General features: G+C 40.8%; 1 protein-coding gene across 2 annotated transcripts in view; it reads left to right on the plus strand.

The window, feature by feature from the left end:
- Window positions 1-4,994, plus strand: part of LOC127967162 (NACHT, LRR and PYD domains-containing protein 3) — an 89,679-nt gene extending 84,685 nt beyond the window's left edge. For both annotated transcript variants that reach the window (XM_052568305.1, XM_052568306.1), the window contains exon 10: window positions 4,105-4,994. In XM_052568305.1, coding sequence (XP_052424265.1) covers window positions 4,105-4,628 — 524 coding nt within the window. In that variant the 3' untranslated portion in view covers window positions 4,629-4,994. The remainder of the gene's footprint in view (window positions 1-4,104) is intronic.
- Window positions 4,995-12,911: the final 7,917 nt, after the last annotated feature.

Here is a 12,911-nt window from a genome sequence, read left to right on the forward strand (position 1 = left end):
TATTGTAGAAACATAATTTTATGTAAAGTTGCTTTGTAATGATTTGTATTGTAAAAAGCACTATACAAATAAACTTGAATTGAATTTAATTGAATATTTGTTTTCCACTTCAGAAACCATGCACCTACTTTTTTTTCTATTTTTAATGTATTAATCGCTCACATAGGGGAAGTCGTGGCCTAATGTACAGCTCTCTCTCCACCTTCAAAACCATGACTTAGGTGCCCTTGAGCAAGGCACTGAACCCCCAACTGCTCCCCGGGCGCCGCAGCATAAATGGCTGCCCACTGCTCCGGGTGTGTGCTCACAGTGTGTGTGTGTTCACTGCTCTGTGTGTGTGCGCTTCGGATGGGTTAAATGCAGAGCACAAATTCTGAGTATGGGTCACCATACTTGGCTGAATGTCACGTCACTTTCACTTTCACTCACAGCTCTAACAAATTTTTTATTATTATTTTTTATTTCTTTTTGAGGAACATGCCAATGTCAGGGGAGTCACATCATCATTAGAGTTGCAAATTAACTCAGAAATGGAAAATAAGGGCTAATTTTATTCTTTATTTATAATCTTTATTCTTGAAGAAAATAGATATTTATTCTTTATGAAAATAAGGGTAGGAATAAGGGACGATCCAAATATTTGTAATGTAATGATTTGTAACCTGTAGGCCTGCAGTTAAAAAGTTTTCATATTTGTTTTGATTCACCCATTTACATAGGCTACAATTATTCTAAAAATAAAAGTAAATAATAACATAAAACATGCCATCGGCCTGAATTAATTTTAACATTATAGAATTGGGATAGTAATTTAGGAGATGAAAATACAGTGAAATTACAAATGGCATGGGATTTTAAAGCATAACAACTAAAGGTCTATGAAACGTTAGTCAATAAAGCATTTTTTTAAACAATGTTACGTAAAGATTTGAACTAAAATATTATTTCAACCATATAGCCTGTGAATAAATAAAATGCATACTTTTCAATGAAATATTTTGACAGAGGGAGTGTCAGCCAAAAAGTTAAGTTAACAAGTAATTTGTGGATTAATGCTTATTGTAGACACAAACCATTTCAAACGATTCAGTTCGATTTGGTGAACTGGTTCAACCGGTTCACTAAGAAGAAATGGTTAAATCAAGCCATTCGTTCACAAACCATACATCACTACTCATCAGTGAGTTGAGAAGCTCCTACAGGACCAAAGAATTTCTCTACAGCTGTCATAACGTCATCAACTGTACATAAAGACTAAATGTAACTAAATGAGCCTATGGACATTGCCATGCGATATTTCACATCTGACTGCAACACCCCGCAGCGCGTGTATAAAAGGCAGCAGGTGCACCACATTAATCCATATTTTCACTAAGGAACCGAGCTGGTGACCCAGCAGCTCAGCGGTGGTACAGCAACTGTGCCGAAGGGACATGACCTCTGCATTCCCTCCTTCAGGGAATGGGGGTTACATATACATAACCAAGACTCTCACGTTGGTGATGACCAATGAATTGGGATCCCTACCAAAGCACAACAGGTGCTGCCCCCTCCAGTGCTCTGAGTAAGCCCCTTGACCCTTCCTATGAGGCGCAATATGTAGTCTGCCTGGGGAAACACGGCCCTAGTAACTGTATCCTTGACATACACACATGGTATAACAACAGGGTCACTCTTTTAGGCACTAGCAATACACCAGATCTCAAGGAATTCATTGGCTGAAAGGCCTAGTGCCTGATGTTCTGCCACGTCTGGCCCCCGGAGTGCTGGAGGACTCAGCGTTGCACTGTCAGCTGGATCAAACTCAAGGCATGATTCACTAACTGAATATGGCTGCAGGTTCCCCAACCTCTTGATCGAGGCGCACGAAGTCATGAATAGTACATGAGGGTACAAAGGCTTGAATGGGGCAGCTTGTAGGGCTCTCAGCACCAAACCCAAATACCAAGAGGGTAGGGAGGGTGACCTAGGAGGATTTAACCTCCTGGCCCCCTTAAGGAACCGGCAAGGAGAAAAGCACGGCACTGATCGAACATTTCCAGGGGTCCTCGTGATGAGAGTAAAATCATTCAATAAACTGGTTCCACTTTAGAGCACAGGCTCATCTTGTGGAAGGGGCACATGCTGAATTGATAGTGAAGTGCTACCTCCCTGGGTAGGTCACCTAGAATCTCTGTGTCCCATCCAGAGACCACACGTGGAGCTTCCACAGGTCCGGACGCGGGTGCCAGAGGGTGCCCCATCTCTGAGAAAGCAGATCCTTCCTCAGAGGATTTGGCCAGGGAGGGGCTGTCGGAAGGAGCATGAGTTTTTCGGGAACCAGAGATCTGGCCCAAGATCTGGCCACGGGTTGAAAGTTTTGGTATTTGGTAAAGACGCGATGCTACTGGGACCGCCCAAAGGATTGATATGCCCAACTCTTGAATGCAAATCGCAGAAATGGCCTGTATCGCAGGAGGATTGAGTCATGAAAGTATACATCATTCAGGTCGATTCCTGCAAACCAGTCTAGGGGAACCATGTATTTCAAAATGCACTTCTGCATCAACATCTTGAACAACAGCTTGTGAAGTGCATGGTTAAGCAGATCAAGGATCGGTTGTAAACCCACCGCCTTTCTTAGGCACGATGAAGTAAGGGCTGTAGAACCCTGTGAAGGACTGCGATTTTAGCATGCAAGACAGGGGCATCAACAGCCTTGACTGATGTGAACCTGATGCCCCTGAACTTGGGGGGACACCAGGTGAACTGAATCTCATAGTCGAGTCTGATGGTCCTCAAGAGCCACTGAGATGGACTAGGAAGAACTAACCAGGCTCAGAGAGACCGTGCCAGTGGAACAAACGGAACTGCTTACGTACACACAGTGGGTCAGCATGGTAGGACACAGGGACCCACCCCAGGGCCTGTGACAGCAGAGGGTGGAGTCAGGTGTGAAGTGTGACACACACCTGATTCCTCCTCCTGCGGAAGAAAATGTAGGAGCCCGGCTTAAGGCTTGTGACAGCCTTGCGTGTGATGACATGAAGGGGGGACTCGAGTGCTACAGCCCTTACCTGGTTTCAAAACTGGTCAGTAGAGGGGTGCTCTTGGGCAACCCACTGCTGCCCACTGACAAGAGAGGAGGGAAGTGATCTCGTGATGCATGGTTCATGACTCTCTTCCTCTTGAGACCGAGGAAACTGCTCTTTTATTGAAGTTTTGCATACCTCTGGCTGCAGGTCCGGGGGAGGGAGTGGTGTGGTCACTATCTCCCGATGAGCAATCTCCTCCATGTCCGGAGTGCCGGTCTCAGGGCCTCTTGCACTAACGGCACACGATGTTTAATTGCCTCAGTCTTCTTTGCTGCTGAGAACTGCTGGATAAAGCTTTCAACAGCATCACCCTCACCATAATCCTCAAATCACCTCTGACTTCATGGGACGCAGTGGCGCACTGGGTGCTGGATCGCGGCAGAGGGACTCCGCCTCACTTGATGTAATGGAGTCTTTTATGCAACTCCATGATGTTCATGTCCCTACAAAGAAAATATGCACCATCCACGAATGTTTACTCAGCGTGCTGAATGCCCAGACATGTGAGGCAGCAATCGTGACCATCCTGTGGCTCCAGGAAACAACTACATCCAGAAACACACAGGTGATAAGACATCTTTAAAAAGACGTGATCACCCGTGTTGCTCTTTTAGAGATTGCTCTTAGGTGCTGGAGTTGGCCACCGCACACTCCAAGTCTGACTGTCTCCACAAAATATATATACTCATCTTTTGCAATCATTTGAAGAGGGGAGAGCAGTACTGATACACCAACGCTTGGCTCTGAAGTGAAAATATTAATTAATGTGGTGCACCTGCTGCCTTTTATACACATGCTGCAGGATGTGGTAGCCAGATGGGAATTATTTATTCACACAATCGAAGTGGATTGGTCTCTCTATCAAGAACTCAATTCACTTGAGATATTTTATGAAGGATTCAACTATACAATGTCTTCTATTGATGATTGAATTGTCTAAATATGAGGTCTCACACCTACACACACACACACACACACACACAGCTGTAGTGATTGTTGTTGTAATTAATCTCACTGTTCTTGTGTTTAGATGCCTGTTTTCTCACACTGGATCCAAACACAGCACACACTGAACTCATTCTGTCTGAGGAGAACAGAAAGGTGACAGATGTGAGACAGAAAAAGCTGTATCCTGATCACTCAGACAGATTTGATGAGTGTCCTCAAGTGTTGTGTAAAGAGAGTGTGTGTGGGCGCTGTTATTGGGAGACTGAGTGGAGTGGATGTGTGTTTATATCAGTGTCATATAAGAGCATCACCAGGAAGGGACGGGGTTTTGAGTGTTGGTTTGGATTTAACGATCAGTCCTGGAGTTTGTTTTGCTCTCCCATCAGTTACTCATTCATACACAATAACATAGTGACTGTTCTCCCTGTGAAGTCCATTGGCAGTAGAATAGGAGTGTATGTGGATCACAGAGCAGGAACTCTGTCCTTCTACAGCGTCTCCAGAAACACAATGAGCCTCATCCACACAGTACAGACCACATTCACTCAGCCGCTCTATCCTGGGTTTAGGGTTTATTCTGCTGGATCATCAGTGAAACTGTGTTGATGAATCAGAAGTGACTCATGAAAGATTCTTCCCATCATGTTTTGAGCTGAATGATAAATCAGTAACAGTGAGATGTTATTGTCTCTTCATGACATTAATACTACAGCTGAATGAATGTCTATCACTGAAATAACAGAATAAATGTGTCAGAAATCCTCCTAATGACAGAGAGATCAATGTGTGTGTGTGAATGTGTGTGTGAGAGAGACAGTTTATCTACATTTATTTTTATAGAAGTGTCATATCAATCATTTGTATTATTTCTTTCAAAAATGTCCTTTTAATTGAAAAGTTCTTCATTAATCGTGTTTGTGAAATTTAATACATTTTTCTCTTGATTTTGTGAAGAAATAAAATGCATTGATAAATCAATTTGAGATTAGATTTGAATTCATTTTTGTATCATACATATAATTGATTCCTCACAAGACTGAAATCAACTTCAAGAGTTTCTGACATTATAAAATTTGACATTAATCATAGCGTTTAATAAAATACATAAATTGATAGTAATAGCAACCACAATATGATCTTTTTTATTAATTGAATAATAATATGGTAAAGAAATATGATTACAATAATACTGCACTCTTAAATAATGTATGCATGTTTTAATAATAATAATAATAATAATGATGAATATCAATTTAATTTGTATTTTAATTTATACCAGTTAAATGAATAAAAAAACATATAAGAATATTATTGCTCTTAAAAAAGTCAGCATTTATAATGAAATAAAATGATTTTTAATAAAATGATTAATAAAAATGAAGATGATGATGATAATAATTAAAATACTAACTTTATTTTACTGCAATCATTTTCAATGGTTTTAACAATGTTAAAAGATTTACAAACTATGTTTAACATTTAAATAATACTACAACAAAGATATTATCATTATTTATTCTTTGTTATATAATTGTTATAAAAACAATATTACCATTACTTTTTTATTGTCATTAGTTATTTATTTTACAGGACAATTGGATTATTGCAATCATAATATATTTCTTTGCTCCTTAGTTATAATTAAAATAACAATAAAATGTTATAATATAAAATAATATAAAATATTTAGGTTATTTACATGTGTATATTATTATTATTATTATTAAATATTGACATTTAGTTTATAGTGGAATAGTAAGATTTTGTTATTTATTAAAGGTAAAACTGCTGCTGGTTAAAATTGTAAGACTTCTGTACAATATGATTACTGCATCAGTATCCATTTTTAGTGGTTTGCTTAACTTGTTAGCCAGCACCCCCCATTATGGGACTCACAGCTGAAAGTGCTCTACCTAACTTATAATTGTAACAGTTTCCTACTTCAGTATGTTACAAACATAATTTTGGTGTCATAAATCATAACATAAATTTGATAATGCTCAAAAATATTAAGTTATAGACACTGAAGTGCCTTGAATTTTTTTTTTACCACACTTAAGTTATTCCATAACGGACACAAACAGTTCTGTCGCTGAAGAACTGAAACGTAAACAAAGGAATTATGATCCATTTTTACAACGTTATTGCTTCGTTGGACTAAACGTGCTTCATGAGATGTCGTTCAGTGGACCCTTACCTTTCTAACAAAACCGGGATTTACAGCTGTGGATGTGTTTATGACTCGTTATTACGACGGATCTGGTATGTACAGCGTTTCCTTTGTTCATGTTTTTTATGTGTACTGCTTACCCAAATGTAGCAAATACAGTCTTTATAAGCTTTCCATTGAAAAACAGCGATTTGTTGTCGATTCCTGAGGCTTAGATCTTTATAATGATACATAGGTTGTCAAGATTAAATTTGTCCCATTTCATTTAATCTATTCGTAAAAACACTGACACATGCGAGTTGATCAAATGTATTCACAAAATACTGCCTACTCTTCACCCACAGATCTAATGCATAAACACAATGGCAAGCATCTTTCCAGATGGGATGTAAACTTCGTCAGCTGAAGTAGTAAAATCAGTTTGAAGATGAAAATTGTACAAAGCACAATATTCTCCACCAATCCTCACTTCTAACATGCATCCTCAGCGTTAGGTGATGTTTTGTAGAAAGCTGTTGCTCTCCTTATGTTTTTTCATTGTCTCATTTCACATTTATCTTGACATTGTGTGAATGTGTTAATACATTGGATAAAAAGATCACAAAAAATGCATTCACCTGCCCATTGATCCCCACCCCCCATGGAAAAAAATGGGGACAGAGTGGTTGAAAGTGGGAAAAGCGATGGTCATTCGATTTGTGATTTGATCAGCCTTCTCTCTGGTGTTATAACATGATTCTTAACAATGTTTCCTGTCTGTGAAAATTTCAACAATTCGACAGATTACATAAAACTGTTCTTTTATTTGTGAAAACTCATGTGGTACTTAAGTGCTGCTTTATTTTTGAAACTCTTTCCGCAGTGACCACATGTAAACGGTTTCTCTCCAGTGTGAAGTCTCATGTGCCTATTAAGGCTTCCCTTCATATTGAAACATTTACCACATTGTTGGCAGATGAAAGGCTTCTCTCCTGTGTGAGTTCTTATGTGGTCTTCAAAGTGTCTTTTGTTATTGAAACTCTTTCAGCACTGAGTGCATGTGTAGGGTTGATCTCCAGAGTGAATTCTCAAGTGGTTTTCAAAGTGTCGTTTTTGACTGAGACTCTTTCCACACAAAGGGCATATGTAGGGTTTCTCTCTATGAGTTCTCAAATGGACTTCAAGATTTCCACACTGTTGGCACATGTAAGGCTGCTCTCCATTGTGAATTCTCATGTGTTGGTTAAAGCTTCCTTTTTGACTGAAACTTATACCACACTGTTGGCAGATGAAAAGACTCTCTTCACTGTGAACTATGATATGGCAGTTAAGACTACTTTTCTGGTTGAAACTTTTTCCACACTGTTTTTAGGAATAAGGCTTCTCTCCAGTGTGAATACTCATGTGGTCTCCAAGGTTTCCAGAATGAGTGAAACTCTTTCCACACTGAGGGCATATGAATGGCCTCTCTCCAGTGTGAATTCTAATGTGGCTTTTAAGAGTTACTTTTTGACTGAAACACTTTCCACACTGAAGGCAGTTTCAGACTAATTCTGGTCTTTTGATCCATTTTTCTTGAGGAACTTATTTCAGTCTGTGAGCAACTAAAATATGTTTCTCCAGTTAAATAATCATGTTGATTCTTATATTGATCTCTTTCTTCCATTTCAATCAGTTCTTGACTCTCATCTTTCAGCACCGTCAGGTCTAGGGTGAGAAAATTAGAGATAATTGAGATGCAGTTTGAACAATGTTTGTGTACATGACTATCCAGTGGTGGTGGGCAAGAAGGCAGAGAGCTAAAGAGAAAGGTCAAAGCAATGCAAAAACTCACAATGAATGGTGAACCCCAGACATTTTGGGCAATTTAGAAATCATGGATGGACATTTTCTTTTAGGTCCGAAGAGTGTATGGGAAAAAGAGGATGAATAGTCACCCTATTGTACAGGCACAGGCCTCTTCTGGAAATGACAAACTTCTTATTGTAGTTACATTACCTACTTTTGCCATCTGATTGTGGCTACATCTCTCTTTTAGTTCTATTAGATCAGTGGTGTAATTATGTTCATGCATGTATAGGCTTATGCTTTCCCAGGGCTGTTTTTGTCATGGTATCAGAGAGTAAGGCGTGGATTCAAATTCAGGAGAAAAATTGACAACAGTTTAGAATAGGTAACACTCGTTAACTATTAACTATGACATTTCTATCAATAATGTCTTAATCTGCTGCTTATTAATAGTTAGTAAGGTAGTTGTTAGGTTTAGGTATTGTGTAAGATTAGGGATGAAGAATAAGGTCAAGTAGAATAAGGCATTAATATGTTCTTAATTAGCACTAATACATGGCTAATATTCTAGTAATATGCATACTAATAAGCAATTGATAAGTGTTATATTAAAGCGTTACCGCAAAAATTATAATTTTTAATAAAAAAATGAAATAAAACAAACAAAAACTACCCTTGGGGGGAAAAAGGCAGGCAGGCAGGCTTGAAAAAAAGCACAACAATGCAAGGCAGGAATATGGCAGCAATACGGGTAAATAACTCTGAATTAAAATAATGGACCAGGGGGAGATATGTTGGGTCAGGTCTGTGTGGCAGAAGAGGGCCTAAAGCCAAGAGGTAGACCAGAAAATTCTGGGAGAGCAGTAAGCAAGGGTGGAGCGTAAGCCCACTAGTTGAAGAGTGTGGAGCTCAATCCCACCAGAGCCGCTGAGTGATAGCTGAAGTTCTCCACGGTGGTGCAGAAGACCACCCCAGCAGAGCAGGCATGACCGAAGATCCCTATGGTGGAGTGCATGACCACCACAGCAAATAGACGGAACAGAGGGCTACAATGTTGGATCAAGCGGAGCTGGAAACCACCAGGTTTCTTGAGTGGACACAGAGGGCTCCCAGACTGAAATAGGTTCTTGATTGGATTCTGAGTGCTCCCGGACAGGAGTGGGTTCTGGAGTGGACTCTGAGGGCTCCCAGACTGGACTCTGAGGGCTCCCAGACTGGACGGATTCTGAGAAATCTGGAATGCGTTCTGGATCTGCCATACTAAAAGCCAGTCTCAAAAGCATTGGGCCCATCCGGTGAAGAGGTTCCAAACTGGCAGCCATCTTGTGGAGAGTCTCTGGAAAGGCAGCCTTAACAGGACAAGGTTCAGGAGTGGTGGCCATTTTGGGACGAGACTCAGGAGTGGCTGCCATTCTGTGAAAAGGCTCTGTGCTGGCAGCCATTTTGTGATGAGACACTGACATATAAGCCATCATGTGAAGAGACTCTGAACAGGCAGCCATGTCAGGAAAAGTTCCGTTGTGGGCTATTATGTCCACAAAAGCCCCCAAAAGACAGGGTTAAGTGCCGTACCTCTTTCAGATACTGATGGGCTCATCAAGGGTATAAGAAAACAAGTCCTTTGGAGCTAAATCATTATACTCCAAACCCTTTACAGCACTCCTGAATTTCAAGGTGAATCCCTCAGGTCAGGAGAATAAATAGGAAGACAAGCAGGTGAAGCACCTCAAACAATAATGAGGTAACAAGATGATGTCAACAAAATGTGAGAGGCCTATGCTTGGAATAATACAAATAATCTGAATAAAATATCCTGTTTATTATTTCATTATTCAAACTGCCCATTTAAAAACAGAACGAAATGGTTTCCTGTCTTGTATTCCATCTCTCATTAAAGTGCACATTACATTCACATACTGGTAAATTACACACAGCTTGAAAGGCAATATTGGAAATAGCATAATTGCGGCACTTTAAAGCTTTAAGCAGCATTGAAAGGGACCTCACACCCAGGGCCTCCTACCCCTGGTGGGTCTAGGAAAACAGTGAACGATGAGCAATATACATAATAGTGGGTAAATCTAGACCATCTCATATATATCCTCAGCACCCTGACCGGGCAGAGAAGGTTCACATCGCCCTCACTATTAGATCTTGGAAAAGCTGACAGTGAAATGACCTGTGCTGTGAATGGAGTGGAAGGCACTTTGGGGACACAAACGCAGACCCCACCAAAACCACCCAAAACCTAACCAAACCAGCACTCACAGAAAGCACGTGCAGGTCACCCATTGCGTGACCGAGGCGAGAGCCACAAGGAAAGATACCGCAAATCCATGAACTGCAGCGGTTTGAAGCTGCCGCCCTTCATAGCTTCCAGTACCGTGAAGAGGTCCCAGACCGGAACCAGAGGGGGCCGGGGAGGGTTTAATCTCCCTAGCACCTCTCAGGAAATGAATGATGAGATCTTTCCTTCCCAGTGGTTGGCCAAGCATAGGTTTGACAAACGCTGCTTTGGAAGCACATACACTTTGAGCGTGGAGGGGGACCTGCCCTTCTCCAACAGCTCTTGTAGGAAGGAGAGAATCTCCACAATGCTACAGCGGTGTGGGTCTATGTTTTGACCTGAGCACCAGCCAGAAAACACTGAACACTTTGAAGCGTAAAGCCTTCTAGTAGAAGGCACTCTCGTCTGTGTAATAGTGTTCAATACTCTCTCTGGGAAGTCCGCGGGTACCCGTTGATGGCCCAGACGTGCAGGGCCCATAAGTCAGGGCTGAGAGAGGAGATCCATGGGGTTGTGCTCACTAGCTGCATCAGCTCTGGGAACCAAACCTGGTTCCTCCAGAACGGCACCATGAGGAGCACAGAGCGTTCGTTCTCCCTGATTCGCTTGATCACCTGTGGTAACAGGTGCGACCGGGGGAAACGCATAAAGCGAGCGGCTGTGCCATATATGGGTCAGCGCACCCCTTCCTTTCATGAAAAATGCTGGGCAGCCTGAGGTGTCCCATAGTAACTGGACTACCTGGGAGTGCAGGGACCATTTCTCTGTGGGAACATTGTCTCTGGTCAACATGTCTGGACCCACATTTTGACATCCTGGCACGTGCGCTGCTCTCAGGAAATATCAGCTGTAGAAACCTGCATTGCTCTGGATCAGCTGGACGGTTTATATAGCACGTTTTCTTTTGCAATCTCGCTAAACAACTTCTTTCACCATGGTTTTGGCCCTGTCTTGAAAGAGCGGGGGTCTGCGAGCAAACTGCAGTATATAGCCTCGTTTTAAAGTGTTCATTACCCAATCTGACACGCCCAGGATCATTTCCAATGCTTTTAAGCTTAACGCTGGGCGAAGAATGGTATCTGGGCTCTGGTCACTGTGTGTGTGCGGCGCATAGCATAAAGTGTTTGCTTGTGGGTCCGCACTCAGGGAGGCGCGCATATGCTCTCTGCACACAGAACACATTTCGTGTCTACTGATGGGTTTTCTGCACACAGAACGCATTTTGCGTTTATTGATGGGGGCTCTAAGTGAGTGAGTGTCACAGAGCGACCCGTGTTTGTGAGTAGGGGTGAGCACTGTACAGCAGGCACATCTCCTACATTTAAAACACACGGCGTGAGTCGGTTTTATTGATATTGCCCGTGAATGAGTGTGTGACACTGAACGGTACAGCAATGCATTTTAAATGAATGCAAAAATTAAGGATATTTTTTTTGGCATCAGTATTCTCAAGAAAAGGGATTTTCCCATAGTGTAAACTAGCTTATGCAACAAAAGAGTACTCTTGTAAGAGAACAAGTCATTTCCTATTGCTAGCAGGTGGAGCTATGATTACAACTGAATACTGACACGTAGATGTTTTCAGGCCAGGACTCTTAACAAAATGTCCTTTTCCATGGCAAAACATCAAAATTTGTCAGGCTCCCACAGACACACCCTTTAACAAAAACTGAAGAATCGCAGAAACCTTTAGATTAGACTGACCAAATAAAATGTTGGTGTCATTAAATCTCTAGGAAAGGTTTGTTACAGCACAAAACATATCACTTCCTGTTGCCAGAAGGTGGCACTATGGCTGAATATGGGAATGGGCATGTGTTCAGGACAGGGCTCTTATCAAACATGAAGTTTGGGGCAGATCAGACATCGTATGCCTGAGTTATAACAACTGCCTGTTTCATGGTGAAACATTGAGATATCTCAGGCAGCTTCTTTAAATGCAGTGTTTAAATCAGAGCACTAATACAGGGGTAGAAAATTGCCTTTTTATGTGGAAGTAAAGCATATATGTCACATAAAAATTTATTTTCTTTTAAAACACATGCTTATTTAAATGGAGGAAGACGAACTTGAAAGGACTTGAGCCCATAAGAAGTGCAAATGTTCATGTATTTTAGGTGATTGAATAGTACTGCCGTTAAAGGTGGAAGAAGTCGTGAAATGTAATTTTTTTTTTTTTTTTTACAATTAATTAAATGAAGCAATGAATGAAGCTGAAATCCTTTAAAAATAAATAAAGGGGAACTACAGACAAGAACAGACAAGGGTATATAAACATCTGCCAATGACAAATTAATTATGAAAATGTACAGGACAATATAGTTCAGCTTTGAGAATGAAAACCAACCTGTTTGTTCCTCAGTCTCTTCATGTTTGACTCTGAATGTGTCTTCAATCTTCATTTCTTCTCTCTCCTCTTTAATAACCTCCATCTTTGTTTGTTCCTCTGTATCTTCATGTTTGACTCTGAATTATTCTTCAATCTTCACGTCTTCACTCTCCTCTTTAAAAAACACCATCTTAATAATAGTGAGTCATGTGGATCTCACTTTTTCTGTGTGTTTGGACACTTAACCTGTTTAGGATGAGAATAATTAATGGACTTAAGTGGAGTAATTAACCAAAAACACTAAAAACCTATAACAATAAAGATAAATAAAATAAC

This window comes from Carassius gibelio, chromosome A4, assembly GCF_023724105.1.
Source record: "Carassius gibelio isolate Cgi1373 ecotype wild population from Czech Republic chromosome A4, carGib1.2-hapl.c, whole genome shotgun sequence".
Taxonomy (NCBI): domain Eukaryota; kingdom Metazoa; phylum Chordata; class Actinopteri; order Cypriniformes; family Cyprinidae; genus Carassius; species Carassius gibelio.